The sequence below is a fragment of the Brachyhypopomus gauderio genome, chromosome 20 (assembly GCF_052324685.1).
Source record: "Brachyhypopomus gauderio isolate BG-103 chromosome 20, BGAUD_0.2, whole genome shotgun sequence".
Taxonomy (NCBI): domain Eukaryota; kingdom Metazoa; phylum Chordata; class Actinopteri; order Gymnotiformes; family Hypopomidae; genus Brachyhypopomus; species Brachyhypopomus gauderio.
The window spans coordinates 4,650,724-4,678,053 of record NC_135230.1 but is presented as its reverse complement, the minus strand read 5'-3'; the positions used below and the strand labels follow the sequence as shown (position 1 = coordinate 4,678,053).

The window sequence follows — 27,330 nt, the reverse complement described above, 5'->3', positions numbered from 1 at the left end:
GTGTTGGACGGAGGGGGGCACTGCGTGTGTGGGAATTCACTGTCTCACTCGGAATAGCACAAAGTAGGGCATGTTTGAAATGAATGTTTATTAATAGACTGAAAGTATGAAACCTGAAGTCCACCATTATGTCCTTGGTCTTGTCTACATTGAGAAGTAGATGGTTCCCTGCAGTCCACTCTACAAAGCTGTGAGACGTCTCCATCCTGCCCATCCCTGATGCACCCAACCGCCATAGACTCGGCAGAAAATTTCCTAAGGTGGCAGAGGTCCGACCTGTACTGGAAGTCTGTGGTGTAGAGCGTGAAGAGAAAAGTGGAGAGCACAGTTCCCTGTGGTGCTACTGACCAAGCCATCAGACTGGCAGGTTCCTAGCCGCACATGTTGGGGTCATCTGGATAGGTAATCCAAGACCCAGGTGATCATGGACATGTCCACCTGTATTAATTTTGTTTTTTAAGTAAGTTTTATTGGTGTGCACATGAGTTTCTGCGGGCATGTGTTTGAGCGGGAGAAGGTGTCGTACAGATAAATGCAATTTATTCTTTGTAGATAATATTGGTCTGCAGGTCTATATGATGAGTGATTTGTATACACAAATACATAGACATGGTGAGTGGTCAGCCTGACTACATTCTACATGAATGAAGTTTGGATTTATTTGTACTTTTTAGGTAAATAAAATTGTGGAAGTATTTTTGGTGTGACATTTAGAAAAGCATTATACCATGAAATCGTTAAATGTTTACACATTTTTATTTGTAGAAGAAATTATGGACTAAAAGAATGTACTATAAGTGTTTACATTTTAGAAAATTTATAAGTATTAAAGTACAATTTAACACTGACACAAACAAAACAATTTCAAAAAGAATGGGTGAGAACACTGGTATTTTAGTGATCATTAGGCTGTAGGCATAACATGGCATCAGGTGCATTATTGCACTCTTCAGCTTTAGAAGTTTCATTGACATAGGAATGGTAGTCCCATTAGTGCAGATTACAGCGGTGTTGTGCAATATTTCTGATGTTAGTGTGTTCGGTTCGGATAAAATGGACTGAATAACAGGAGCAAGTAGTGATTTAATAATTTTCTCAGTCTTGTGAAATGTGTGTGTTTTTCCTGGTCCAAATAGTTATAGTTCCATGAGCCACAACAGAAAGCTTGGCAGTTTTGCTAAATGCTTTGCATGTGTCATATCTTATCAGCAGCATTTCCAGAGTTCAATGTACGTCGGATTGGACAAAGGTGTTTAAGTTGGATATCAGCCATTAAAATCTCATCTTCTGTAGTGACTATGCAGATAGGTACAGCTTGAACTGGTGGTCAGGCATGGTCCATTTGGTGATAGTTGTGTCTTTTGTTGTGGAGAGGCATGTTTTTCCCATGAAAACACAGACACGTTGCTGAAGCGGTACCACTGCTGAATGTGAAGTGTGGATGCCCCAAACCGTGAGTGAGAGAGAAGCAGTTTTGTCTGATACTGCATAAACAACTTTGTTCATGTGTGCTCCGTTGGTGGTTTGTGTTTGCTATTGATTGTGTTCCCTTTCTTCAATGAAAGACATGTTAACCTAAAAGAAAAAAAATGCATAAAATAAAGATGCAGAAGTTAAAATCAAGAGTGTAAAGTGTGTTCATCCGAAATTAGAAGTGAAATGATTTGGAGCAAAAATTCACACATGGAAATTGGTCTAGTTTCCAAATAGAAAGATAAGATGTTAAAATGCATGAATTTCAACATTTTATATGTTCTGTTTAACTCTGCATACCATTTGGTTTTATAACATTAGTGAATCATCCCATGTTATTCAGATTTATTTACATTTGATAGTGCCCCAACTTTGCATAAATAACTAAAAAGGTTTTATGCAGAATGTTATAAGGGTGAACATGGAGTCACTTACTCTTTGGTGTTCTACAGGATTTTCTAATGTCCTGCAGGGTTTTTGAGATGTTTGGTCTGTCTGGTCATTAAAGCTGAAATCAGAATAAAACATTCCGTGATGTCACAGTACCCACAGGCTCACAACACATGCATGGAACCTCTTCTCTCTCTTAATCCCTATAGCAGAATTACCTGTAAAAGCTTAAACAAGATTTTGACAGGAACTACACAGTAATCCTAATAGCCATCAACAACTACCCAACAGCATTTAATGTCGTTCCTCATAATTGACCACTTTATCATCCATAACAGCCTTTAATTCTGTTTTCAGCTGATAATAGCGAATTTCAGCATTTCTATATTATTTCAGGTTTACATTTCAGCAAGGTTTAACATCATTCAACAGTGTTAACCTGCTAAATGATGTTAAAGGTTATCAACATTTAAGCAGCCTTTAACATCACTGATGATGACCTGCTAACATTAAAAACAACCTTTAACATTATTTTGTTCACAAACTCTGCCTTTCTTACCTATTGGCTAAAGGAGAAGTCTGTACGACTTATGTTTTGGTCTGTACAACACGTTTTAGCCGAGAAGAAGAAAAAAAAATCGGAACAAAACATGCAATGACCAGCCAATACTGGAAACTAAACACAGGACTTAAATACACAAGCAAATTAGGAATCTAACGAGACACAGGTGAACCTAATGCACAGGGTGGGGACACAAGGTACAGGGGATTGAAGGTAGACACAAAAGGAAATATCAAAATAAAAGCTTAAAGGAGAAACCAGGAAACAAACTGAACAAAAACCAAGAGGGGTTGCCAAGGGATTTGTGACAATTAGGTACACCTTGCTAATACCGGGTTGGTTCCCCTTTTGGCTTCAGAACTGCCTTAATCCTTCGTAGCATAGATTCAACAAGGTACCGGAAATATTCCTCATAGTCTGGTCCATATTGACATGATAGCATTACACACGCATTTGCTGCAGATTTGTCAGCTGCATATCCATGATGCAAATCTCCTGTTCCACCAAGGTGATCTACTGGATAGAGATTTGGTGACTGTGGATGCCATTCAAGTACAGTGAACCCATTGGTGTGTTCAAGAAACCAGTGAGATGGTTCGTGTTTTATGACCTGACACGTTAAGATGTGTACATTGTGGTCATAAAGGGATGAACATGGTCAGCAACAGTACTCAAGTGGGCTGTGGCTTTGACACGATGCTCAGTGCCCAAAGTGTGCCAGGAAAATAACCCCCACACCACTGCACCACCACCAGCAGCCTGAACCATTGATATAAGGCAGGATGGATCCATGCTTTCATGTTGTTAACACCAATTTTTGACCATACCATCTGAATGTCACAGTAGAAATTGAGACTCATCAGACCAGGCAATGTTTTTTCCACTGTACACTATATTGCCAAAAGTATTCACTCACCCATCTACATTTTCAGGCGTTAGGTGTTCCAATCACTTCCATGGCCACAGGTGTATGAAATAAAGCACCTATGACTTTATAAACTCTTATAAACTGTTTCCAGTTTGTCTTTATTTGTGAAAAATTGGGTCACTCTCAGGAGCTCAGTGAATTCCAGTGTGGAATTGTGATAGGATGCCACATGTGCAAAAAATCCAGTCATGAAATGTCCTTGCTCCTAAATATTTCAGTCAACTGTCAGCTGTATTCTAAGAAAATGGAAGTGTTTGGGAATGATAGCAACTCAGCCACAAAGTAAAAAGCGGGGTCAGCGGATGCTGAAGCACATAGTGCGAAGTGATCGCCAACTTTCTGCAGAGTCAATCACTACAGACATCCAATCTTCATGTGGACTTCAGATTAGCTCAAGAACAGTGTGCAGAGAGCTTTGTGGAATGGGTTTCCATGGTCGAGCAGCTGCATCCAAGCCAAGTGCAATCCAAAGCATTGGCCACTGGACTCTAGAACAGTTCTCTGGAGTGACAAATCGCAATTCTCCATCTGGCAATCTAATGGACGCGTCTGGGTTTGACGGTTGCCAGGAGAACGGTACTTGTCTAACAGCATTTTGCCAAGTATAAAGTTTGGTGGAGGTGGGATTATGGTGTGGGGTTGTTTTTTAGAAGCTGGACACTGATTGGTGCGCTTGCAGCACCATTGAACTGTACACTGATTGGTGAGCTTGCTGCGCCGTTGAACCCAACGCTGATTGGTGAGCTTGCAGCGCCGTTGAACTGTACACTGATTGGTGCACGTGGTTTGCACTTCTTTTGTTTTGATGTTACTTTGTTGAACACGTGAAGCCTGAAGTAACGACAGTTTTCACATAATGTAGTGGAGTATAAGTAAATCAAATAAAATCTATTTATATAGCACTTTTTACAACAGTTGTAGTCACAAAGCAGCTTTACAAGTGTCCGAGTCCAAGCCCCCAGTGAGCAAGCCAAGGGCAACAGTGGCAAGGAAAAACCCCCTAAGGGCATGAAGAAGAAACCTTGAGAGGAACCAAGACTCAGGGGGGGAACCCATCCTCCTCTGGCCGACGCCAGTCACCATGACAACAACAACAATTTAAAGAGAGACGGCTTACTGTTGCTAAAAACAATTCAGCGTGACATTGCTTTTATGATTGCCAGCTAATGTTAAGATAATACTGCAGCACGTCATGAAAATAATTAGGGTAATTAGCTAGCTAAGATACCTAACCTAACTAGCGCTTACTGATAGCTCAAGCTGGTGTGTCTTCTGTGCATTATATTCATAACTTACATTAATGCTTCTTCTAGTTTTAAGGTGAATTTTTTTCATGCTGTTTTAGGAGGCAGAGTAAGCACTTCATCCTACTTTCACTCCAGCAAACGCAAACATTGTCTCTAGGTAGGGCCAGGGGTGGTCTCCTTCCTCACCCTCACCGCAACGATCACTCGGTGTTGGAGGTGTGGAAGGTACCAGTATATGTACATTAAAACACCAACAAGGTAAAGGCTGGATTATACTTTAGCGAGTGACCGTAGCGTGCAACTCCGCACACCTCGCGCAAACCTGTGAGAAATATCGGCAGAGGTGTTTATACTTGGCACGTCACATTCTTTGCAGTGTTCTCCGAAACTATATGTAGTAGTATAAAGAAACACCCCTCAAAAACAAGGAAATGAATATTTACCTCATGTTGCTTTGTGTTTCAGGTTTGAAAAGTGCTGGAATTAAGGCTAAAGAACTTAAAAATGCTTGAAATTGTAACTTTTTTTCGTTTCACAACAAATAGCTGTCTGACTGAACAGTTCTCTTGTATTACATAAAAAATACAAGCCTCTTGTTATTTCAGGGCGAAACATGAGAGAACGTGAAGATTTTAGGTGTGGTGGAATTGATGGCACAGAAGTCGAGGTCTTATAATATATTAAGCAAGAGAGTTACAAAATATAAAAGTATGCTGTAAAGCTTACGCTTCATGCAGTAACTGAACTGTCTCTCTCAGTCCAGTTTCTTTATAGTCAAAGTGTGTGTGTAGAAAAAACTAAGAATGCCTGCTTCCTGGGAGCAGTTATCAGTTTCCCTGGCATTCAACCTTGGGTGCATAGAAACAATAAGATAAGGAATATTATCTCTAACTCTGCTGCTGCACAACTTCAGTCTTACAGAAAAAACATCCTCAATATGGTTACAGTTTATTTCTAAGCAGTGCAAACAGTACTTTTCACAGACTGTGATATGATTAACATGAATCACACTGTAACGGAGCTCTCGTCCATTCCATGTTGCAAACTATTATTATGGACAGAACCACGAGACAACCTCAATTTTAAAGACTCTTTTATTGAAACCCACAGGACTGCAGTTGGACCTTGTCAGAACGCTGAAAACCAACTGTGATTATCTTGCACTATTCAGGGTGGCCAACTGATAGAATATTACAAAAATTCCTTGCATTTTTAACTGTTTATTGTGTTTTGAAAAGTGGTTCAACTTACCTGGTTGTCCTAGCATGTTGGCAGCCTCTGGCAGGTCAAAGGACCTGAGCCCAGGGGTTTGTGGGGTTTGTAGTTGAGGTTGTGTTGCAGGTGGAGCGTGCCATTTCGGATGTTTGAGCCGGGGGAGAGGACCTGCTTTTATGGTTCTGGTTCTAAAAAGGGGATTCCAGCATGAATATTTTATTATGAAATGTTTTATATTCATACTAAAATATTGCTTAAATAATAAAATGTTTGATTTAAGATAAAATGGAAGAAGGTCATTAGAACTGGTGCATTTTAAATCTTACCTGCGGGCGTGCCGGTCAGTGGTTGAGTCCAAGGGCTAATGTTTTTAAAGGGAGAACTCTGTGATAAGAGGGAGAGCTGACTTGAAATGCAGATGAGTGAGGGCCTGGGTGATATGTGTTGATTAGTTTATGTTAACTTGTTTTCTTTTTTTGTTTTTTTGCTCATTCTTTATTAATGTTTGTTGGATTCCAAGGCACTCTTCACGGTGGACTGAATAAATGTGGTATATTGGAACTTCTGGTTCTATTTTTTCAGTTTTTTTTGCAAACACCACTCGGCTATTCTGCAACACACACACATGAATATTAGGGGTGTATTCAACTAAGGATTTTCATAGTCAAATCTGATTCATCAGCTTTTCCCTTTAGTCGACTAATAGTCGAATCGGGTTTATTTTTATTTTTTTTAGAGCACCTTAAACGGGATCCCGTTCTCATTCAGGACTTTTTTCCTCTTCAAAGTAAATACCTAAAACACTCAGATAAAAGAATAAACACATTAGTTTGGCTTAATTCAGCTTTTATTTATTTACTTATTTGTTTTTTTTTAAACGTTAGAAAATGTTAACCGTCAGTGCGCATTGCGCATATCGAATTGTCAGACAGGCACTGTGCAAAATGTCAAAAATATTTTAAATAAAATATGCCTGCCTGAAAATATAAAAAAATTGCCACACAACAGCAAAAAAATACAAGGAAAGGTTCAAGTAACGGGGTTTAAAAGCTAACAACAACAAAAAATGTTTATAGACCTACTTGCCGAGACGAGACGACGCGACAAACGTTTTTTTTCACCTTACGAAAAATGGTATGCCATGTTGGTTGTTGTAGTGCAAAATGAAAGACGTTGGTGACATAACTTGCACTTTACTTTGTTTGATTCATCTTTATGTTTTTCAAAATACTTTTGAAGTTTTTTAGTAGCCATTATAATCTTGGCAGATGCTGCGCGTATTCTGTAGCGTGTTCAGCTCCGCTCGTTTGGATTGTGCAACTGCAGGGTGTGATTTATTAATGTGTAGTAAGGAAGATGCCTATTGTTAATGCGCAAACATCATTTTAAAATATTTATTAACCGAAATTAGGACGATTTTATTTGAAAAAAGGCTATATATAACGAAAACAAAGACATTTCATGTAACAACTAATGCTTAGCTGCATCCTTGGACACCCCCATGCAGTTAGAATGGTACATTCGACTATGAAGTTCATAGGGGGTTTAGTCGACTATAGTCGAATCAGCGACTATTGCAGGTCACCCCTAATGAATATAATCAATATTTTCTTCACATAAGATTGGGAGTTTTGAAAATAAACAACTGTTAAATAATGTGATAAAAAAGCGAATAATTTTGAGCATATGCATAAATATGTAACTTGATTGTTTCAAGTGATAGAAAATATTAAAAATGGACCTTGAAAGTGATGGCTAAGTTACCTTGAAAAAATAATCCGATTACTGATTACTCCTTTTAAAAGTAACTTAGTTACGTTACTGATTACTTGATTTTAAAAGTAACTACGTTAGATTACAAGTTACTTTAGTAGTTACATTCAGCAGCAAAATTAATTTTTCCAATACTCACTTTATTGGAAGTGCATTTTTAACAGTAACAATGTATTGAAGCAGGTTCGGTAACCGAGGCAGAAACTGCTTAATCCAAAAATCCAGAGGAGGGAAACTTTACTGATAAAGTAAAGTTTCCCTCCCCCCCAGTCTTGCACAGCGAGTCTTGCCCCCCCCAGTGTCACTTAGAGGGCAAGACTCGCTGTGAGGTGTAGTAGTCGCTACAGTAATCTGACATTACGTTTGTGTAGCTGCGCGGTATTATTTGTTAATTAATTAATTAATTTGTAAACGTAATACAAGCGAACTGTTCAGTCAGACAGCTTGTGAAACGAAATACCATTACAATTTCAAGCATTTTAAATTAGGCGACGTTAGTCAAAATTCCAGAACTTTTCAAACGTGGAACACAAAGCAACATTAAAATTGGTCAGGAAAATGTTCCTTCCCCTGTTTTTGAGGGGTATTTCTTTATACTACCACATATCGTTTCAGGAGGACACTGCACAGAATGACTTGTAAAACGTGCTTGCGCTCTTACAGGTTCACGCGCAGCGTGCGGAGTCGAGCGCTATGGTCAGACGCAAAAGTAGAACTGAGCCAAGAAGAAAGCAAAAATATATATTTTTACTAGGGAAAATAAAAATAGTAATGCACAGTTATTTGGATAAGTAACTTTAATCTGATTACTGGACTGGAAATAGTAGTGCATTATATTACTCGTTACCGAAAAAAGTGGTAAGATTAGAGTAACGCGTTACTGACATCACTGTGTACAAGTGCTTGAATTCCACTTTGTAAAGGTGTAGGAACCCTGCAGACATGACTTTGGTACAACACCATTTACATTACAGGCTTTCAACAGGTTTTTTCAAGCTACATATATGGTTGTTGTACCAAGTTGCCAATCTCTTCTCATAAATTATTTTTGTCCAGCATGACACAACTGTGTCTAAAGTTTTGTGGAATGAGATCTCAGTGTGATTGGATATACAATCAAGTCCATCTGAGTCAATATGTAAAGCACTGTTTGTTATTTTAGGTCTTGGTTTTTTCAGTATCTACAGAGTGGAGCGTAGGTGGTGTCTCAGTGCAGATCACAATCAGCTTGGCCTGTTTGTCTACTGCGTGGCCTGGACTCAGATGGCTATCTCCGATATTTGATACACTTGCTTTCTTCAGTGGGCCTATAGTCAATTCTGAAGAATCCTAATTTAGGGCAAGGGAAACAATTACTTTTTTCTGCCAGATTAATTTCATGTCCAGGACTGAATGTGACTTTGAAACTAAAGCTCTCTGAAAACCCACATTGTCACAGATATGATGCTAGAATGAATCCAATCTATGGATCTACGCACCATTTTATCCCAGTAGCCCCTTCACAGCCATTGTGCTATAATTTCACCATGATAATATCTTCACCTCCCAAATGACTTCTGATTATCTAGCATTATCAGATTTGTGTTGAGTTTCACTAATGCAAGTGATCAAATTGCATCACATGTCATTGATGTTCTCAACAAGGCGAGATAACACAAGTATGAGCAAAGATGTTTTGGGCAAATCCAAAATGAGAAAATAGCTCAGGCAGTGTTCAATTTACCACCGGGCTCGTAACACAAAGTCATTGAAATGATGTTGAGTGGTTCAGGTTTTTCTGAACATTGCAGAGTGAGCTCTCTACTCAGGGTGAAGGTGAGTACCTAATGTTTGCATGTGAGTAGACCAATCAGATGTATAAATTACAAGATCGTCCAAGTAAGCAGAACAATTCGGTACACCCGACAGCACAATATTCACAAGGCGTTGAAACGTAGCAGGTGCATTTTTGAGTCCAAACTCCATCACAGTATATTGCATAAACGCATCGGGGGTTACAAACGCCAATATTTCCGAAGCATGTGTAGTCAAAGGCACTTGCTAATATCCTTTCAACAAGTCGAGTTTACTTACGAACTGAGCTGACCCCACATTATCAATTCAATCATCCATCCGCGGCAATGGATACGAATCAGAAACTGTAACCGAATTCACGCGTCTGTAGTCAGTACACAATTGAAATGAGCCATCTAGTTTAGGGACTAATAGACAAGGTGAGCTCCAAGGACTACAACTAGGATTTGCCAAACCATTATCACACAAATACGATACTTCCTCTCTCCTGACTTGTCTTTTTACCACGATGTGTCGATAAGCGTGCTGTTTTATCGGAGACGACGTAGTGACCTCGATGTCCTGCTTCAACACAGTTGTCTGTGAGGGTATGTCATGAAAAATAGCAAGATTCCGATGTATTAACGACTCAAAATCGCATCTTTGTTGACACGTCAAATGTCCCAAAAGACCAGAAAGATTTTATATCATCTCAGTTCGATAACCGACACGAACCTTGTGGAACGGAACACAACCGTAACCCATTCATACCATTTTCAGGGTTAGCAGCAATTGCTACGCCAGCACAACTCATTAACGTATCTTCCAACGGTTGACCATCACTCTCACGACTATGATAGGCCTTCAGCATGTTAATATGACAGACACGTTTCTTACGTTTGCGGTCGGGAGTACAAATGACGTAGTCCGTGTCATTAAGCTTCTCGTCAATCATGTACGGTCCAGAAGAGACAAAGCGATAACAGGGAGCAACATCATCACTTTATCACCTGATAACTGAAACTGTCTACAAACAGCACGTTTGTCATAGATCCGTTTCATCCATCCTTGGGAAACACTCAAAGCTTCACGGGCTAAAGCACAAGCATTATGTAAGCGCTCATGGAACGTACTGACATAATCCAATTTGCTCTGTGGTTTACGGTTCTCGTTTAGAAATGTCTCTTTGACAACCTTTAAAGGACCTCGCACTGTATGAGCGAATATTAGCTGAGCAGGACTGAATCCTAAGGATTCCTGAACAGCCTCACGAATAGCAAAGAGCACCAAGGGTACCCCCTCATCCCAATCTCGGCCTGTTTCCAAACAATATTTACGAAACTTCAAAGACTGGTGGAAGCGCTCTAACGCACCCTGTGACTCAGGATGATATGGACTAGAGACACGATGAGTGATGTTTAATGTTGCCAACACTTGTGAGAACAGCTTAGATAGAAAATTTGAGCCCTGATCAGTCTGTACAGTCTTGGGTAAACCAAATGTGCTAAAATATTTAATCATCCCTCTAACCACAACTGGAGTAGTGATTTTCCGCAACGGAATAGCTTCTGGAAATCGAGTCGCAGTGCAAATAATAGTCAACAGGTACTGATGACCAGCTTTCGTTAGGTAACGGACCTACGCAATCGATCAACACCCTCTCAAACGGTTCACCAATCACAGGAATAGGATAGAGAGGTACCGGAGGAATAACCTGATTAGGCTTCCCAACATGTTGACAAACATGACAAGACCGACAAAAGTCTGCAACATCTTTCCGAAGACGAGGCCAAAAAAATGACAAAGAATACGCGAGTACGTTTTAGTGATCCCCAAATGACCTGACCAAGGGTGTTCATGTGCCAGTTGCAATACGTGTTGTCTGAAAGGAGTGGGAACAACAATTTAATAAACACTATGTGCCTCAGGCGCAGCTCGAGGAGACCACTTCCTCATCAACACATAATGATCCAAAAAAATGCTTGTCAGCAAGACACTCCACACTACTTGCATCCAAGAAGTATTTCTCCAGTCCCGAATCTGCTTTCTGAAATTCAACAAGCTGATCACGACTCACAATCACACTAGCAATATCTACCTCCTCATTCACATTATGCTTTGGGTGAAGTATCGGTGAAGCTGACTTGGCAGGATGTAACGAACACTCGTTGACTAAGAAAGTATCGGACAAATCAATTACATCTCCCAACTTTCGAGCTTGATCACGTGTCACCACGCAAGCTGGAAACACAGAGTTATCATCTAACTCAGGGTTTTCACTCACAGGGTTATCAATGACCAAAACTGGAAGCCCTTTACCTCCCGCAATGTCATTTCCCATAATAAACGTAACACCTTCAATTGGTAACGCAGGACAAACTCCGACTCGATATGTACCAATAGCTAAACTCGACGACAGTGAAATGCAGTGCAAAGGAACCTTGATATATCTCATTGCAATACCCTGGCAAAACACATATGAACCGCAAACTGTTTGATCCGAGAAGGGCATTTCACCAGCTAAAACAAAAGATTGTGTAACACCTGTATCACACAAGATCGTAATTGGATACGGAATGTGTTCGCTACCTTCAACCGACATAGTACCTCGGGTAATGAATGGCTGGTAACTCGGGTCCCCCAGTCAACCCAGTGTCCTCTACTGTAACCTCTCTGTGTTTGTTGGTCATCACCCCCTGGGTCTTCTACTGTAACCTCTCTGTGTTTGTGGGTCATCACCCCAGTGTCCTCTACTGTAACCTCTCTGTGTTTGTGGGTCATCACCCCTGGGTCCTCCATTTTAGTGTGAGTCACTGAGTTTCTCTTCGGTGCTCCACTCTCTGCAGCAGGTGTTGTCTGCATGCCAACCCAACCCTGCCCTCTTTAAAAGCAGGTAAAGGCAGGTGAAGGGAGGGCTGATGTACTGGGCTGCCAGCTCCACTTACTGACAAGCATCATCTACATAATTGGAAATTTACAGTTTCTGTATTTATATTTATGTATCTGTATGAACTGCAGTGACTCATCTGGAGACGTTTAGCAGAGGTGAATAAGGTATGTAAACTTTCTCTGAAATGAAAGAAATTAGTTGCTAATTTGTGGCTTGTAGTTCATCATCTGTCAGGAACGCAACAGTTTTCAGAGTTATTCTGTATGTTGTATTTTAGATTTTAGATTAAATTTAAAATGAAATTCTCCTGGGATTTCTTATGGCTAGACAAAAGCAATATTTTAGATATCCGGTATCTCCAACAAATACCTTAAAGACTACCAAGATGGTTTTAATGTGCACATGAAGAAAAGATTGAAGGTGTCAGACTAAAATCCTAGAATACATCTGTTTACATTTCTGCCGGGCTTTCAGTGAGTTAATATTGGATGGGTGGATGGATGGACTACTATATAAAACAAGACAAATGTTGTTATGAACATTTGTGTGAACAGACTGTGATTGAAATATGAATCACATGTAAGTCGCATATGACATCACTGTGACATGTCTTCAAGCTACAGTAATTTTCCCAAGACTTGAGAATTACAACTCCAAATTACAACATTTCCAAATGTTGTTCTCATTAATAACATCAGTAAAAACCTTTCTGGCTGCTATTCCATAATAGAACTGATCAGAGCTGTGTAAGTACACAAAACTGAACATTTTACAAAATATATATCTTTCTTGTGCCTGAGTTAATTAACATCATACATCAATTAGTAACATAATTTAAAACAATCTGTTTGATGCTCCAACTTCAATTCGATGTAATTAATTTCAGAGTCCTAACACATTTTCTGTGTGCTGTGTGTAGTGCTGTGCTACACAAATTCCATCTCCTCTCTCCTGTCCGTTGTTACATTCCTCTCAGATGATTGGCTTGATGGCTGTAGTGCTCCCCCTGCTGGTGAACTCGGGCCCCGTCAGGGATAACTCTCTGCCACTGGACTGTGACGACATTTTCAGCAATAGCTCCAGTGGCAGTGGGGTGTACACCATCTATCCAGCAGGGTCTAAGAAAGCAGTCAACGTGTACTGTGACATTACCTGTAATGACAAGCATGAGTGGAGATGGACTGTGAGTGGGCTGACACAAAGCTTATTATATGCAGTAGTTTATTATACAGTAGTTTATTCAGTAGTTTAAGTATACAGTAGTTTGTTGTACAGAAATGTAAGTAAATGGTAGTTTATTGTTCAGTATTGTTCAAATATTCATAGTTTATAATACAGAAGTTTAAGTATACAGTGGTTTACGTATAGTTTATTATACAGCACTTGAAATATACAGTAGTTTAAGTGTACAGTAGCTTGATTTAGGCCATGACAAATTATACATTTTTCTTTTCTCAGCATCAGGTTACTTGTATTAAATGGCCAGACACCCCTTACTCTCCATTCTCTTTCTCTCTCTCTCTCATATTCTCTCTTTTCTAGGTCATTCAGAGAAGAATTGATGGCAGTGTGAATTTCTACAGACCGTGGGAAGCATATAAAAACGGCTTTGGAGACATAAATGGCGAATACTGGCTAGGTGTGAAAGGCATTTTGTGACTGTAATGTAAAATATTCCACGAAAGGGCTACAGATTTTGAAAAGCTGCGGAAAACTTTAATGAAGATACTGGAATAGAGAATAAAGCTATTCCTGTGTAATAAAACAGATTTCTTTACAAGAATAATCTTAATTATTTTGAAATAATAGCAATTCTGGGGTTTGATCCCAACCCACCAAAATGTAACTTACTATTATTTTTGTGATAGGAATCTTGAAATGTGCTTTTTAAAGGTCTAGAAAACATCTATCTGATCACATGGAGTCAGAGGTACATGCTGAGGGTGGAATTGGAAGATTTCGAAGGTGGCCGTGTCAGTGCTGGATATGCATTCTTCTACATCGAACCAGAGCTGCAAAAGTACAAGCTACACATCAGTGGATACATCGATGGAGGAGCAGGTGAGGGACAAACTAAGCAGTGTGGAACTGCTGAAGAGTTTGGGTTCCCAGTGGAGTGTAGAACTCTAGTGGAGTGTAGAACTCTAGTGGAGTGTGGAACCTCAGTAGAGTGTAGAACTCCAGTGGAGTGTGGAACCTCAGTGGAGTGTAGAACTCCAGTGGAGTGTGGAACCTCAGTGGAGTGTGGAACCTCAGTGGAGTGTAGAACTCCAGTGGAGTGTGGAACCTCAGTGGAGGGGTGGTGTTCTTCATTTTACCCACAATTTTAAGATGAGAAAAAAGATGGTGAAAATAATTTGTGCATTCAAACAGGCAGAAAGATTTATTTTGCACTGAAGGTTTACAGTTTTAGTATATAAATTCATGTAAATGTATTTAATTTAAAAGGTTTTTTTTAATTTATTTAATTGATTTTAAAAGGTGGCACATTCTTGCAAAGATGAGGAACATCTGGTTCTGTTAGTTTAGTTTAACCATCTAACATTTGGAAACCACTATGCACATAATTCAGGTATTCAATGCTTAGAAGTTGTTTATAGAAATTTAAAGAGCATTTATAAAACACATGGGTTTGCAAATATATGTAAATGTGAATGTTATTCTAGGCTTAATGTTAGTTATTATTTTGATTTTTTTTTTCTGTAGGAGATTCCTTGACCTATTCCAATGAGAAAGATTTTGGAACTTTTGATAAAGACATTAACAACTGTGCCAAGACTTATGAAGGTGCCTTTTGGTTCAGCAATTGCTTCAATGCACATCCTAATGGTGTGTATAAATGGGGCAGCGGTGTGTCGACATACTCTGGAATCCAGTGGTACCACTGGAAAGGGCCTTCATACTCACTGAAGTCTATAGTCATGAAAATCAGACGGGTGTCTCCATTAAATGGTACAATCTAGTTCAACTGGTTTGGAATCATACACTAATTCAACAGTCTGTCTCAAGAATATCCGTCTTAACTAAAGATGTTTAATGTTATACACTTACATTATTATAAATGACCCATGAAGTTCTTGTTCAATAACATTTTGTTAACCTATACGTTAGCCATTTGTCCTGAAAGCTACGATACATGTCCATATTATCAAGAGCTGGCCCAAGGCATACTTGAATTACGTGAACAGCCCATGCCACTCAGAGCACCAAGATATCATATTATTAATTTCATTACTAATTAATTACATACGTATTTGGTGCTGAGGTGTTGGTATGGGGGCCCCAAATGAAAGTCTGCTTAGGGCCCCATAAAGGTTTGGACCGGCCCTCATATTACATGCTGGGGTTCATAATGAATGAAAGGCCTGTTTTATGCTTTACGCTGGAGTCAGACTACAGGATATTCTTTACCTTTTTTGAACATGCTGTGAACATGATTCTACAAAAACCCTACCATTGCTTGGGCTCTTCTTGTATAAACCCTACAATTGCTTGGGCTGTTCATGTATAAACCACGACCATTGCTTGGGCTGTTCCTGCATCTTCATGTTTTATTGTACATGTTATATGACAGACAGATGTGCTATTTGTTTTTACTTTTTTCCATTGTAAGAGAGGTTATACATTACAACCAAGTCATGTTCCCCATACAGGGAACTGAAAATGATCAAATAAACAATTATAAAATGAACAATTCATGACAAATGTTTCATCTTAAATAAAGTAAAGTCTTGATAGCAAATAGAGTGAACTCATCTTCATGCCCGAATGACTATGATGGTAATGGACTTCAGAAATTGACACCCCACTTTTTATCAATACAACTCCAATGGAAAAAGTAACCAGTCTCCAGTACACATCACCAAAAACAAACATTTGAAGTCCTCATAAATTATGACGTGAATACACAATTAGCCAGACACTTGCAGATAATCACAGGAGTTTTATTTATATAGCGAATCTCAAAACTGAGTGCAGAGCTCTCGATGCATCAGAAACTCTCGATGCATCAGAAAGCTACATGAGAGTAGACACAGGGCAAATCGTGACGGGAGCTCCGAGAGCCTGGATTCACAAATGTGTCCACCTAAGCGACCAAGCAAAACAGGGGTTGGCCAATCTTGTGTACTGTAAACAGAAACAGGCCGTGCACAATTCAGGCAATCAGAATGCCGCTTAGAATGCAGGAGTAAACCCAGGGTACCCACGGGTCCTTAAAAAGTCTTAAATTTAGTTTTACATATTCAAGGTCTAAAAATGTCTTAAAATGTCTGGAATTTTAGGATGGGAGGCATTAATTAAGTGTGTTGCTCAGTTTTTCTGTTTTATCTTACCGATGTATATCCCACAATAATTATCATTTCCGCAACGGCCGTATATTCCGCCTGCTAAATGGCAGTAGTACGTCACCTAACAATGAAGTGGCTGGAGGATGAAAAATATTGTGGCTGACTGAAACCTTCCAGTGATTCGTATGAGGCGCGATGTGAACTTGCCGAAAAACATTCAAACTTGGTACAATGGGCTGTAAAGCGCTGGATTTTCATATGAAATCTGAAAAACACAAGCGATATGATAGCACTCGTAATAGTAATATGCATATCGAGTCATTCGCTGCTAACTGCAGTTTAACTGTAAGTGCCAAAAATTATTTGTCTACTGTGTAAGGCGACCAAACGTCCGTATTTCCCGGGACGCATTTCACATCCTGTCCCGGGTTTTTTTTAAGTGAGGACATGCTGGCTGTGCATTTGTCCTGAAAAAACAAGAAAATGGGTTGTTCAAAACACTGTTCTAAAGACAAGCATTTTTTAATCAAGAAACTAATAAAAGAAGTACAGAAAGTGATTGGCTGTTCAGCTAAAATGATCTCTGATTCTTTGAAATGGGAAGAAAAACCAGAAAAATGCAGAAGAAAAAGAAAAACTCCTCGAATGGATAGGAGAATAGCCAAACTGGTAAAGGCTCAGCCAGTGATTGGCTCCAAGAGGATCAAAGAAAACCTTCAGTTGACTGTGAGTACTGGTACAATCAGAAGACGTCTTGTTGAAATCAACCTACCAGCAAGAAGCCCTCGCAAAGTCCCACTGTTAGATAAAAGACATGTGCAGAAGCAGTTAGAAATTTCCGAAGAACACATTGAGTGGCCTGAGAAGAAATGGCGTAACATTTTGTGGACTGATGAAAGCAAGGCTCTTCTTTTTGGGTCCAAGGGTCACAGACAGTAGGTCAGACATCCTGCAAACACAGAATACAAGCCACAGTACTCAGTGAAGACGGTTAAGCATGGTCTGTGGAAGCATCATGATATGGGGATGTTTCTCCTACTACGGTGTTGGTCCTATTTATCGCATACCAGGGATCATGGCTCAATTTGAGTACATCACAGTCCCACCAGGATTTCGCGGGCCTTTTTTGTGATTGTTGCGGGCTAAAATGTTTGATGTTGCCGGTGTTTTTCAAAAAAATTGCGATGGAAGTTGCGGTGTGTTTTTGCTTTTTTGTGAGTACATTACAAGAGGGAGTAAATGTTGTATGGTTTCCTCTATTTAGTAGTCCATTTTAATTATCTATTTACCTATTTATTCAGGGTTGCCAACTTTTCAAGATCGCTTGAAGTGAGATTTGAACCTGGAGGGGGTGACGAACATTAATTGTTGACGGGGGGCGGAGTTAGCGAACGTAAGTTGTTACCGGGCGGCCTGTAAAATGGACACAAATTAAGTATTATATCGAGATCGATCGCCAGTGGTTGTGCCAGAGCGAACTAGTAACTCACAGATATGGTTCAGAGATAAATAAACTTTATCTCAGTTTAAAAAGTTTTAACTTATAAACTTTATCTCAGACCCTCGCCGCTTGCGTGCGCTGCAGTGACTTCGCGGGCTACCGTTGCATTGTGGGGAATGTAGTGTTTGTGCGTGCAAAACACCATCGGGCGGCTGTGGCCTACGGGCCGGTTCTAATAGTAATTAAATATCATCCAGGGGGCCATAGATAATCAATTCGCGGGTCGGATCTGGACAGTTTATCCCCGCTTTCATGTAGTGTACCGGGATACTGCTTTTCCCGATCTTTTTGCCGTTATTTTCGTCGCTCATGCTGCTTTCAGTCTGCTCCTCTTGAACGTATATACGGAAGTAAGGCGGGAGTTTGTCGACGTCACATCAAGACATCAGTGATTGGTCAAATTTGCGGGAAAGTTGCGGTGATTAGCTGAAGTTGCAACACCGCCCTGAATTCGCGGGACTTGCTTGAAGTTGCGTTGAAGTTGCAAATCGCAACATCGCGACTTTCTGGAGGGTCTGACATCAGGATATTGGAAGAAGTCATGCTGCCATATGCTGAAGAGGAAATGCCTTTGAGGTTGACTTTTCAACAAGATAATGACCAAAAACATACCAGCAAGCGAGCAAAAGCATGGTTCCAGACAAACATGATTCAACTGATGGAGTGGCCAGCACAATCCCCGGACCTTAATCCCATAGAAAACTTGTGGGCTGACATAAAAAATGCAGTGCATGAGGCAAAACCAAGAAACGCAGGGGAATTGTGGAATATAGTACAATTGGCCTGGGCTCCAATACCTGTTGACCGTTGCCAGAAATTGGTCGACTCCATGCACCACAGATGTGAAGCAGTTATCAGAAACCGTGGTTTTGCAACATATTAGTTTAGGATACTCAGCCAAGTTGGCTTATCAAGAATCTCTTAGTTTGTGCAGTACATTTTTGAGTTTCCAAGAAAAGATGTCCACGCTGCTATTTTTTTTACATTACGTTTCAGACTTTCTGTGAAATATCATTGAGTTTTAGTTACTTTTCCCAATTGTCCTGCTTTGGAATAGAATGTGCTGTGTCCCCAATGCATTTGTGTTCATTAAAGTACAATTTGTTAGAAGAATTTTATAATTTTTAAAGACACTGCTATTATTTTGAGCACAACTGTATGGTTGTATTTTGTCTATCCAGTTTCCATTCTAATACTGCTTCCTATAGCACTGCTGCCAAATTATCACTTGTGTGTGATTCATAGAGAGGGCGAGTTTGAAGGACTGGACTTTCAATCTCCCATTCATTACTGACATAGTATGCTGTCACAGTAATGTAGCTCTCAGTTGCTCTTGAGGTCCAGCCAACTGTTGTTATAGCAACTAACTCCGCATTGCTTAGACCTCTCAAAACATTTAGTTTAGTGTCTTCATACATTGATGGCAACACTTTAGTTGTAAGATGCGACCTGCTGGGAATACTGTAGCGTGGCTCAAGTACACTAATTAAATGTTTAAAACTAGCATTTTCCACCACCGAATAAAGCTGCAGGTTTGCTGCTATGACTAAACCTATAGGGTTAGTAGCCAATTTTATTCCAAACGAAGACTGAATATTTGACTGGACCAGTGATGATGTTTTTCCAGTCAAATCCACATCTTTGTGATGCCTGCGAATGAGTCGAGCCATGTTTGTAGTGTTTCCCGTAGCCGGGTAAGGTACACGCGTGTAGCACATCTTGCACACTGTTGTGTTCTTGTCGACAACATGAACGCTGTCGACATAACTCAACGGGAACGCTAAATTAGAGGTGTCAATTCCCGGTTCCGAGATTAAAGGTCCTCATCAGGATTTCGCTCAGGCTTCCTGGATTGTGTTGATTCCACTTATTTTACCTGGATTGCTAATTAGAAAATCTAGCAAGCTTGAGCAAAAACCTGGTGAGGACTTTTAATCTCGGAACCTGGAATTGACACCACTATGCAAAATACCTCCATACTGCTGATTAGGGCTGCACGATGAATCGTATTTTTATCGTTATCGCGATGTGAAGTTTCACGATAAACACATCGAAAGAGCCACGATAACTCCTTGAATAACAGCAAACTCAAATTGCATTATCCTCGTCCAGCAATAGAGGGAGCTATTCGCGCTGCAGACTATGATCACGTGACGTAAGTAGGCAAGAGGCAGAGTGAGGTGAACACGCTCATCAGACACGCAATTTGGTTTAAGCCTGGTTTACACTTGATGCAGCGCGAGGGTCCGCAAGGCGAAAATAACGTAATCACGGTGGCTTCGCCCGTGCGCGATGGTCTCGCGCGCTGTCGATTCACGAGGTCGTGCACCTCTCGAATTTTGTAAGTTCGCGCGCGCCGCGTCTCAGCGCAATGAGAACAGTCATATTTGCCGGGTTCATACACCTATACAAGGTGGAATTAAAGCACTTGTATGTCACTTTCAAGGTCCATTTCAATAATTCCCAGCTCGTTAAACTTAATTGAGATAAATATTTATACATATACTCTAAATGATTCGAAATAATTCGCTTTTTTTATCACATTATTTAATGGTTGTTTATTTTCAAAACGCCCAATCTTAACGTCTTCACGTTCTTTCATGTTTCGTCCTGGAATTACAAGAGGCTCGTATTTGTTAATGTAATTACAAGAGAATTGTTCAGTCAGACAGATATTTGTTGTGAAACGAAGTAGTTACAATTTCAAGTACTTTAGCCTAAATTCCAGCACTTTTCAAACCTGATACACAAAGCAACATTAAAATTGGTCAGGTAAATGTTCATTCCCCTGTATTTGAGGGGTGTTTTTTCTATACTACTAGGCCTACATATCGTTTCGGACAACACTGCAAAGAATGTGACACGGCAAGATTAAACGCTTCCGTCGTTCGCGGAGGTTTACGCGAGGTGTGCGGAGTCGCGCTACAGTCACTCGTGAAAGTATAAACCTAGATTGAATCTATTGTTGAATAAACCTGCAAAATATTTGGAATTATTCTGGATTCATTACACAGTAAAAAAAAAAACGAATTAACGTGCTGCTGTTCAGAGAGACACTACATCTCTGTATTTTAATCTTAATTTATCGTGGTTCACATCGATATCGGGATATTCAACAATGTTATCGCACATCGTAATTCTAGTCCATATCGTGCACCCCTACTGCTGATTTAAGAGAAGCAGGAGCAGCCTCCAGCTCCGGCTCTGCACTTGCCATGGTTCCATACTCTGCAGGTTAGCCAACTAGTGGCGTCGGCTATAGTGCGCTGCGTCAATTGCGTAGCGTGCTGCGTCACTTTGCGTAGTGTGGGTAATTGCGTAGATTAGAGGGAGGGATCGTCAATCCTCTTTTTGACTTCAAGGCTGTTTACATATTCCGCTTCCAAAGAACACGGAGCTGTGGAACCTTATTTTGTTTGGAATCTTATTTTGCTTAAGAAGTTAAGAAACAAACCAGGGGTGTGTTTCCTGACAACCAATAGTCTTAAAACCAATAGTATATGAACAACTTAAAGAATTATGTAACTTTAAGAACACCAATTATGTGATCGTTTCCCAAAAGCCATCTTAGTCTCCAAATTTATGAATGAGCTTTAATTAGTACCATGTTGACTCCACCTCTGCATCTGCACTGGAAAAGCTCTAACAGTTAAAAACTGAGCCATCGATTTACATAAATGTTTTCAGTATTATACTATAGAAATATAATTATTAAGAAAACAACTAATAATACATTTTCAATTAGAATCCATTGTATATGAAGCCAAAAATACAGACAAAATTAACATTTCATGCATCAGTACAGAAGCATTACAAACCGCACCATTAATGGAACTTTTCCCAAGACGAACACACCCAAATACTGAAAGAAATAAAAAAATATATTGTAGGAGATAAAACCACAAACCTACAGACACAGTGCAGGAGATAGAAACACAAACCATGACTGATTTTATATCAGTCACTTTGTTCATAGCTAGTGAGTACATTCATCTTAAACACTCCAATGAGTGCTGTTCCATCGATTCTGAGCAGTGATACAGATTCTCTCAGGTGTGAATGCACTGGTGCTGGTGGAGATTACTCTGTTGAGTAAAAAGTCTTACCACACTGAGCAGTGATAGGACTTCTCTCCTGTGTGAATGCGCTGGTGCTGGTGGAGATTACTCTGACTTCTAAAACTCTTCCCTCACTCTGAGCATTGATATGGCTTCTCTCCTGTGTGAATGCGCTGGTGCCGTCTGAGATTACTCTGACTACTAAAACAATTCCCACACTCTGAGCAGTGATATGACTTCTCTCCTGTGTGAATGTGCTGGTGCCGTCTGAGATTACTCTGACTACTAAAACTGTTCCCACACTCTGAGCAGTGATACGGCTTCTCTCCTGTGTGAATGCGCTGGTGCGTTGTGAGATGCGACTGACTACTAAAACTCTTCCCACACTCTGAGCAGTGATATGGCTTCTCTCCTGTGTGAATGCGCTGGTGCTGGTGGAGATGACTCTTTTGAGCAAAAGTGTTACCACACTCCGAGCAGTGATATGGTTTCTCTCCTGTGTGAATGCGCTGGTGCCATCTGAGATGACTCTGACTACTAAAACTCTTCCCACACTCTGAGCAGTGATATGGCTTCTCTCCTGTGTGAATGCGCTGGTGCTGGTGGAGATTACTCTGTCGAGTAAAAGTGTTACCACACTCTGAGCAGTGATATGGCTTCTCTCCTGTGTGAATCCGCTGATGTATTTGGAGAGAGCTCCGAAAACTAAAACTCTTCCCACAATCTGAGCAGTGATACGGATTCTCTCCTGTGTGAATACGCTGGTGCATTCGGAAATGACTCCGATTACTAAAACTCTTCCCACACTCTGAGCAGTGATATGGCTTCTCTCCTGTGTGAATGCGCTGGTGCGTTCTGAAATTACTCTGATAACTAAAACTCTTCCCACACTCTGAGCAGCGATACGGCTTCTCTCCTGTGTGAATACGCTGGTGCATTCGGAAATTACTCTGATTACTAAAACTCTTCCCACACTCTGAGCAGTGATAGGGCTTCTCTCCTGTGTGAATGCGCTGGTGCGTTTTGAAATTACTCCGACTACTAAAACTCTTCCCACACTCTGAGCAGCCATAAAGCCTCACTGCAGTGTGAGTTCTCTGGTGTTTCTGGAGATCCCTCTGCTTAATAAAACTTTTTCCACAATCTGAGGAGTGCCGTCTCTCCTTTTCCATGTCTTTGTCCTTCCGTACCTGAGGTCTTTTAGTGTGGAGGTCTTTCCTGTTTACAGCAGTCTGACATACTCCTCTGGGTTTCATCACCTGATGTTTTTGTGGAGGTAAAATAAAGTTCCCTGAAAATGTGGAAACAGTAGAAGACTTAAAAATGGATGTCACTCAGTTCTGGAGAATAAAAAGAGACATTACAAAACAGGGTGAGATACAAATATACAGAACTATTGGAAACAATATTTACAGTACAGCTCAAATCACATTGTCAAGTTTGCTGATGACACAACCATAGTTGTCCTCATCAGCAAGAACGATGAGTCAGCATACAGGGAGGAGGTGCAGTGGCTAACAGACTGGTGCAGGACCAACAACCTATCCCTAAATGTGGATAAAACCAAAGAGATGGTTGTTGACTTCAGAAGAGCACCAGGTGACCACCACCCGCTGAACATCAACGGCTCTACTGTGGAGATTGTGAAGAACACCAAGTTCCTCGGTGTCCAAATCGCAGAGAACCTCACCTGGTCCCTCAACACCAGCTCCATAACAAAGAAAGCCCAGCAGCGTCTCTACTTCCTGCGGAGACTGAGAAAAGCACACCTTCCACCTCCCATCCTCACTATGTTCTACAGAGGGACTGTAGAGAGCATCCTGAGCACCTGCATTACCGTCTGGTTTGGGAGCTGCAACATCTCGGAGCGCAACGCCCTACAGCGGATAGTGAGGACAGCCGAGAAGATCATTGGAGTCTCTCTCTCCTCCATCAGTGACATCTACACCACACGTTGCATCCGCAAAGCCACCAGCATTGTGGAAGACCCAACCCACGCATCACATGAACTCTTCACTCTGATGCCGTCTGGAAAAAGATACAGGAGCATCCAAGCCTCCACTTCTAGACTCTGTAACAGCTTCGTTCACCAGGCAGTCAGGCCCCTCAACTCTCAGAGACAGAACTGACACACCAACACTGATCTGACCCCACACACTTACAGCATACAATGACTGAAATGCCTCCATCCCCACCAGAAATATTTGCTGCTCTCCCACAGGATCTATTAAGTCTACCTCAGAACCGCTGTGTTCATGTATGTTCTAAATGTCACAGTATGTCACTCATCTCTGACACCACTCAAACTACATTGCACCGTACCAGCACTGCACCGTCATGTCTGTCAATAGTCTCTGGCCTGTTGTATATATTGTAGAGTTTTGGTACTGTTGCACATTTTAGTACTACATGCTGCATGTTGCACATTGTTACGCTGTTGCACTTTATGTCATCTATTGTATTGTTGATTCGTGTTGCACCACGGTTACTCCGTAATTTCGTTACACTGTGTACCTGTATTCAGATGTAATGACAAACGCCTCTTGTCTCTTGTCAGTGAGGCAAATAAGTATTAACACCCAGAGACTTTGCAAGTTCTCCCAATTAGAAATCATGTAATGGTCAGAAATTTTCATCCTGGGTACATGTCCACTGTGAAAGACATAATCTAAAAAAATCTGGAAATCACAATGTAAGATTTTTAAAATAAGTTGTGTGTTACTGCTGCAAATAAGTATTTAAACACCTGCCAATCAGCAAAAATTCTGGACCTGTTAGTCCACCCCTAAAAAGTCCACCTGCACTCCACTTATTATTCTAAATTAGAAGCTGCATCCCACCCCACACAATCAGTAAAACTCCAACTACTAACATGGCTAAGACTAAAGAACTGTCCAAAGACACCAGAGACAAAATTGTACCAACGAAAATTTAATACCTCAAAGAATTGTGATTAAGACCCCCCCCCCCCCAAATCGATTTATCAACTTTTAATACTTTTTAAGAACCCGCAGACAACCTGGTGTTTGATGTTTTTTAATTTAAATACTAATGTGATTTTAAAGATTGAACCAGCAAAACAAAGGCAGCAGAGCACTTTCCTCCTGAGGAAGTTAAATATGATGCCAAAATCTTTTGTGTATCTACAAAAAATTTAATTAAGAAACTTAATTGCATGAATAAAAAAGGAAGTACAAACAATTAAATATGGTATACTGTTTAACAGATTCATTCAAATTAAAGCAAGCTCACAAGATCTACTGTGCAGAGTATGAACTACTATTACAGAAGGACTCAAAATTTAAATTCAACTGGTGGCCTGTTGCCCCTGACAACAGTACAGAAATGGTATTAAAATGTGTTTGTACCAATGTACCAGAGTTGTAGCACTTGTATGAAGCTGAGTGTTGAGCATGTGCTGGTTGTCATCTCTCTCTATACAACATCCTTCAAAGACACTTGTGAATGTGTTAATAACATTACAAAAACTCACCACCTAGGAGCAGATGCTGTTCATGGCCTCCTCTCTGTCTTTCAGTTCTCTCTGGTAGGGCCCAAAGTGCCGACCTGAACAGTCTGACAATGGTTAAACACTCTCAAGCCAGCGCTGGAACAACCAGATATCCGAACCCCCAGGCCAGATACATGAAAGTGTCCGTCTGTCTGGATCTCTGACCCCCACAGGAACAAAGGAGTCTGGGATGATGAGAGCTGGACTGTGAACCTCACACTTATGAAGAAAGATCTGCACTCCTCAGACTGGAAGAACAACAGAAACAAGAACTGATGACCAGAGACCTCATTTTAAAATACAACAGGAATTTATGACTTTTACACTTAGAAACTATAATACAAAACATGGTTGTACTGTTATACAACAATTTTTATACTGTAAATGTGACGTTAAATTACTTTTGCAAAAATATACATCACTATAAAGAGAACAACAACGTTCCAAGAATTTGGACAAAAATGTGCGTTTTATCCATAGTTTTAGGGCAGAACATTGTAGAGGAGAACGAGATGGATATTTCTGCTTTGTTCCACCTTTAACGAGGAACACAGTTACACCCTCAAACCACCACCAGATTTACATCAACAAACTGAGGCACTTTTTACATTCAATATGTGACTAATCCGCTGAGGAAACCGAGCAGTAAATTACTGATTATCAGAGAATGATCGGTAACCAGGAGAATTATTCACCGATACGCATATACAACGTACACTTCCTCCTCACACGTTCACGAACATCTAATGCAATTCTCTTACATGTAAACACAGCACAAAGCAGGCTAGGCTACATGTGCACATCTGCATTTTACTACAAGCCAGTAAAGGACGAACAATCTCAACATCGACATCTCTCACATCAAATACAACCACAACAATGTCCGCTCCAGTACTACAGTCAACGCTGAACTTACTTTGATCGTACGGACGCACACAAACCGGGTGTGAATGCTGCAACATGGAGACCTCTTCCTCTGTCCAGGTGAGCTGTGTTCCAAAGACCCGGATGACGCTGACGGTGGGCGGGGCTTCCGTAGGAGCATGCGCGGTGACGTCACCGCATCTTCAAACTGCGGCGCCACTTGTGAGAGAAAATTGAGTCCGTTTTGGAGACTCTGTTGGAATCGGAGTTTATTTGCCAAGTATGTTCACACATACAAGGAATTTGTGTTTGGTCACAGTAGCCCACAGTGCACAACAAGTGACAAACATTACACAAACACTACACAACCTGGACACACACGCATACACATCAGTAAACTTAACACGTACAGACTTGTATGTTGCAATAAAGTGCTAATTGCATCCGCAAAGGACACAGCGCAGACTGCATAAATTAAGGCATATAAATATGGAGTGTAGAAGAGTCATTGGTCGTGACGGTAAAAGTGGGACTTTTGTGAGATCGAATCAAATGAACCAATTGATTCAGCAAATGATTCAATCTTGTGAGACATTCGTATCATTACAGCCACAGTGACATCTAGTGGGCAACCAGGGCCTAAATCCACAACTTCTTAACAGAAACAGAAATAATGTGTTTTTTAATGAAAAATGGGTTTACCTGAGTCAGAAGTTAGCGGTTCTTACGAGCCGTCAGCAGCTGCCGTCCGCTCTCTCTTCAAGATGTCTTTTACACCAGGGCAGTCATGGCCTAGCGGTTAGGGAACTGGTCTTGTGACCGGAGGGTCGCAGGTTCGATCCCCAGACCTGAGGCC

At 40.6% G+C, this 27,330-nt stretch overlaps 2 protein-coding genes across 8 annotated transcripts; one reads left to right on the top strand and one right to left on the bottom strand.

Moving 5' to 3' along the window:
• Nucleotides 1–781: 781 nt before the first annotated feature.
• On the bottom strand, nucleotides 782–26,968 carry LOC143484199 (uncharacterized). Of its 4 annotated transcripts, XR_013122572.1 has the most exons (6): nucleotides 26,527–26,968; nucleotides 25,593–25,858; nucleotides 23,937–24,127; nucleotides 23,290–23,390; nucleotides 1,909–1,981; nucleotides 782–1,575 (listed from the first exon to the last, which is right to left on the bottom strand). XR_013122572.1 is itself a non-coding variant. In XM_076982824.1 (3 exons), exon 3 carries the CDS (start codon nucleotides 23,353–23,355, stop codon nucleotides 22,231–22,233), a length of 1,125 nt encoding a protein of 374 aa, XP_076838939.1. In that variant the 5' UTR covers nucleotides 23,356–23,439; nucleotides 25,593–25,858; nucleotides 26,527–26,928; the 3' UTR covers nucleotides 15,930–22,230. The 4 variants fall into 4 exon arrangements, 1 of the variants encoding a protein (XP_076838939.1); XR_013122570.1 differs by lacking the exon at nucleotides 23,937–24,127 and having other exon boundaries at nucleotides 783–1,575; nucleotides 26,527–26,961; XR_013122571.1 differs by lacking the exons at nucleotides 782–1,575; nucleotides 1,909–1,981; nucleotides 23,937–24,127 and adding an exon at nucleotides 13,268–13,403 and having other exon boundaries at nucleotides 26,527–26,957.
• On the top strand, nucleotides 12,146–15,931 carry LOC143484221 (microfibril-associated glycoprotein 4-like). Of its 4 annotated transcripts, none has more exons than XM_076982859.1 (5): nucleotides 12,146–12,406; nucleotides 13,228–13,434; nucleotides 13,794–13,890; nucleotides 14,145–14,312; nucleotides 14,958–15,931. In XM_076982859.1, the coding sequence occupies exons 2-5, from the start codon at nucleotides 13,228–13,230 to the stop codon at nucleotides 15,212–15,214; spliced, it is 729 nt and encodes a 242-aa protein (XP_076838974.1). In that variant the 5' UTR covers nucleotides 12,146–12,406; the 3' UTR covers nucleotides 15,215–15,931. The 4 variants fall into 4 exon arrangements, with proteins under 4 accessions (XP_076838974.1, XP_076838975.1, XP_076838973.1 ...); XM_076982860.1 differs by having other exon boundaries at nucleotides 13,171–13,434; XM_076982858.1 differs by having other exon boundaries at nucleotides 12,146–12,415.
• Nucleotides 26,969–27,330: the final 362 nt, after the last annotated feature.

Excerpts from the sequence above, each read along its gene's own strand:
- LOC143484221 (XM_076982859.1), top strand. The coding sequence starts at position 13,228 with ATGATTGGCTTGATGGCTGTAGTGCTCCCCCTGCTGGTGAACTCGGGC. Across the intron at positions 13,435-13,793 it reads AGCATGAGTGGAGATGGACT|GTCATTCAGAGAAGAATTGA; the intron begins GTGAGTGGGCTG and ends TCTCTTTTCTAG. Across the intron at positions 14,313-14,957 it reads ATACATCGATGGAGGAGCAG|GAGATTCCTTGACCTATTCC; the intron begins GTGAGGGACAAA and ends TTTTTTCTGTAG.
- LOC143484199 (XM_076982824.1), bottom strand. The coding sequence starts at position 23,355 with ATGAAACCCAGAGGAGTATGTCAGACTGCTGTAAACAGGAAAGACCTC.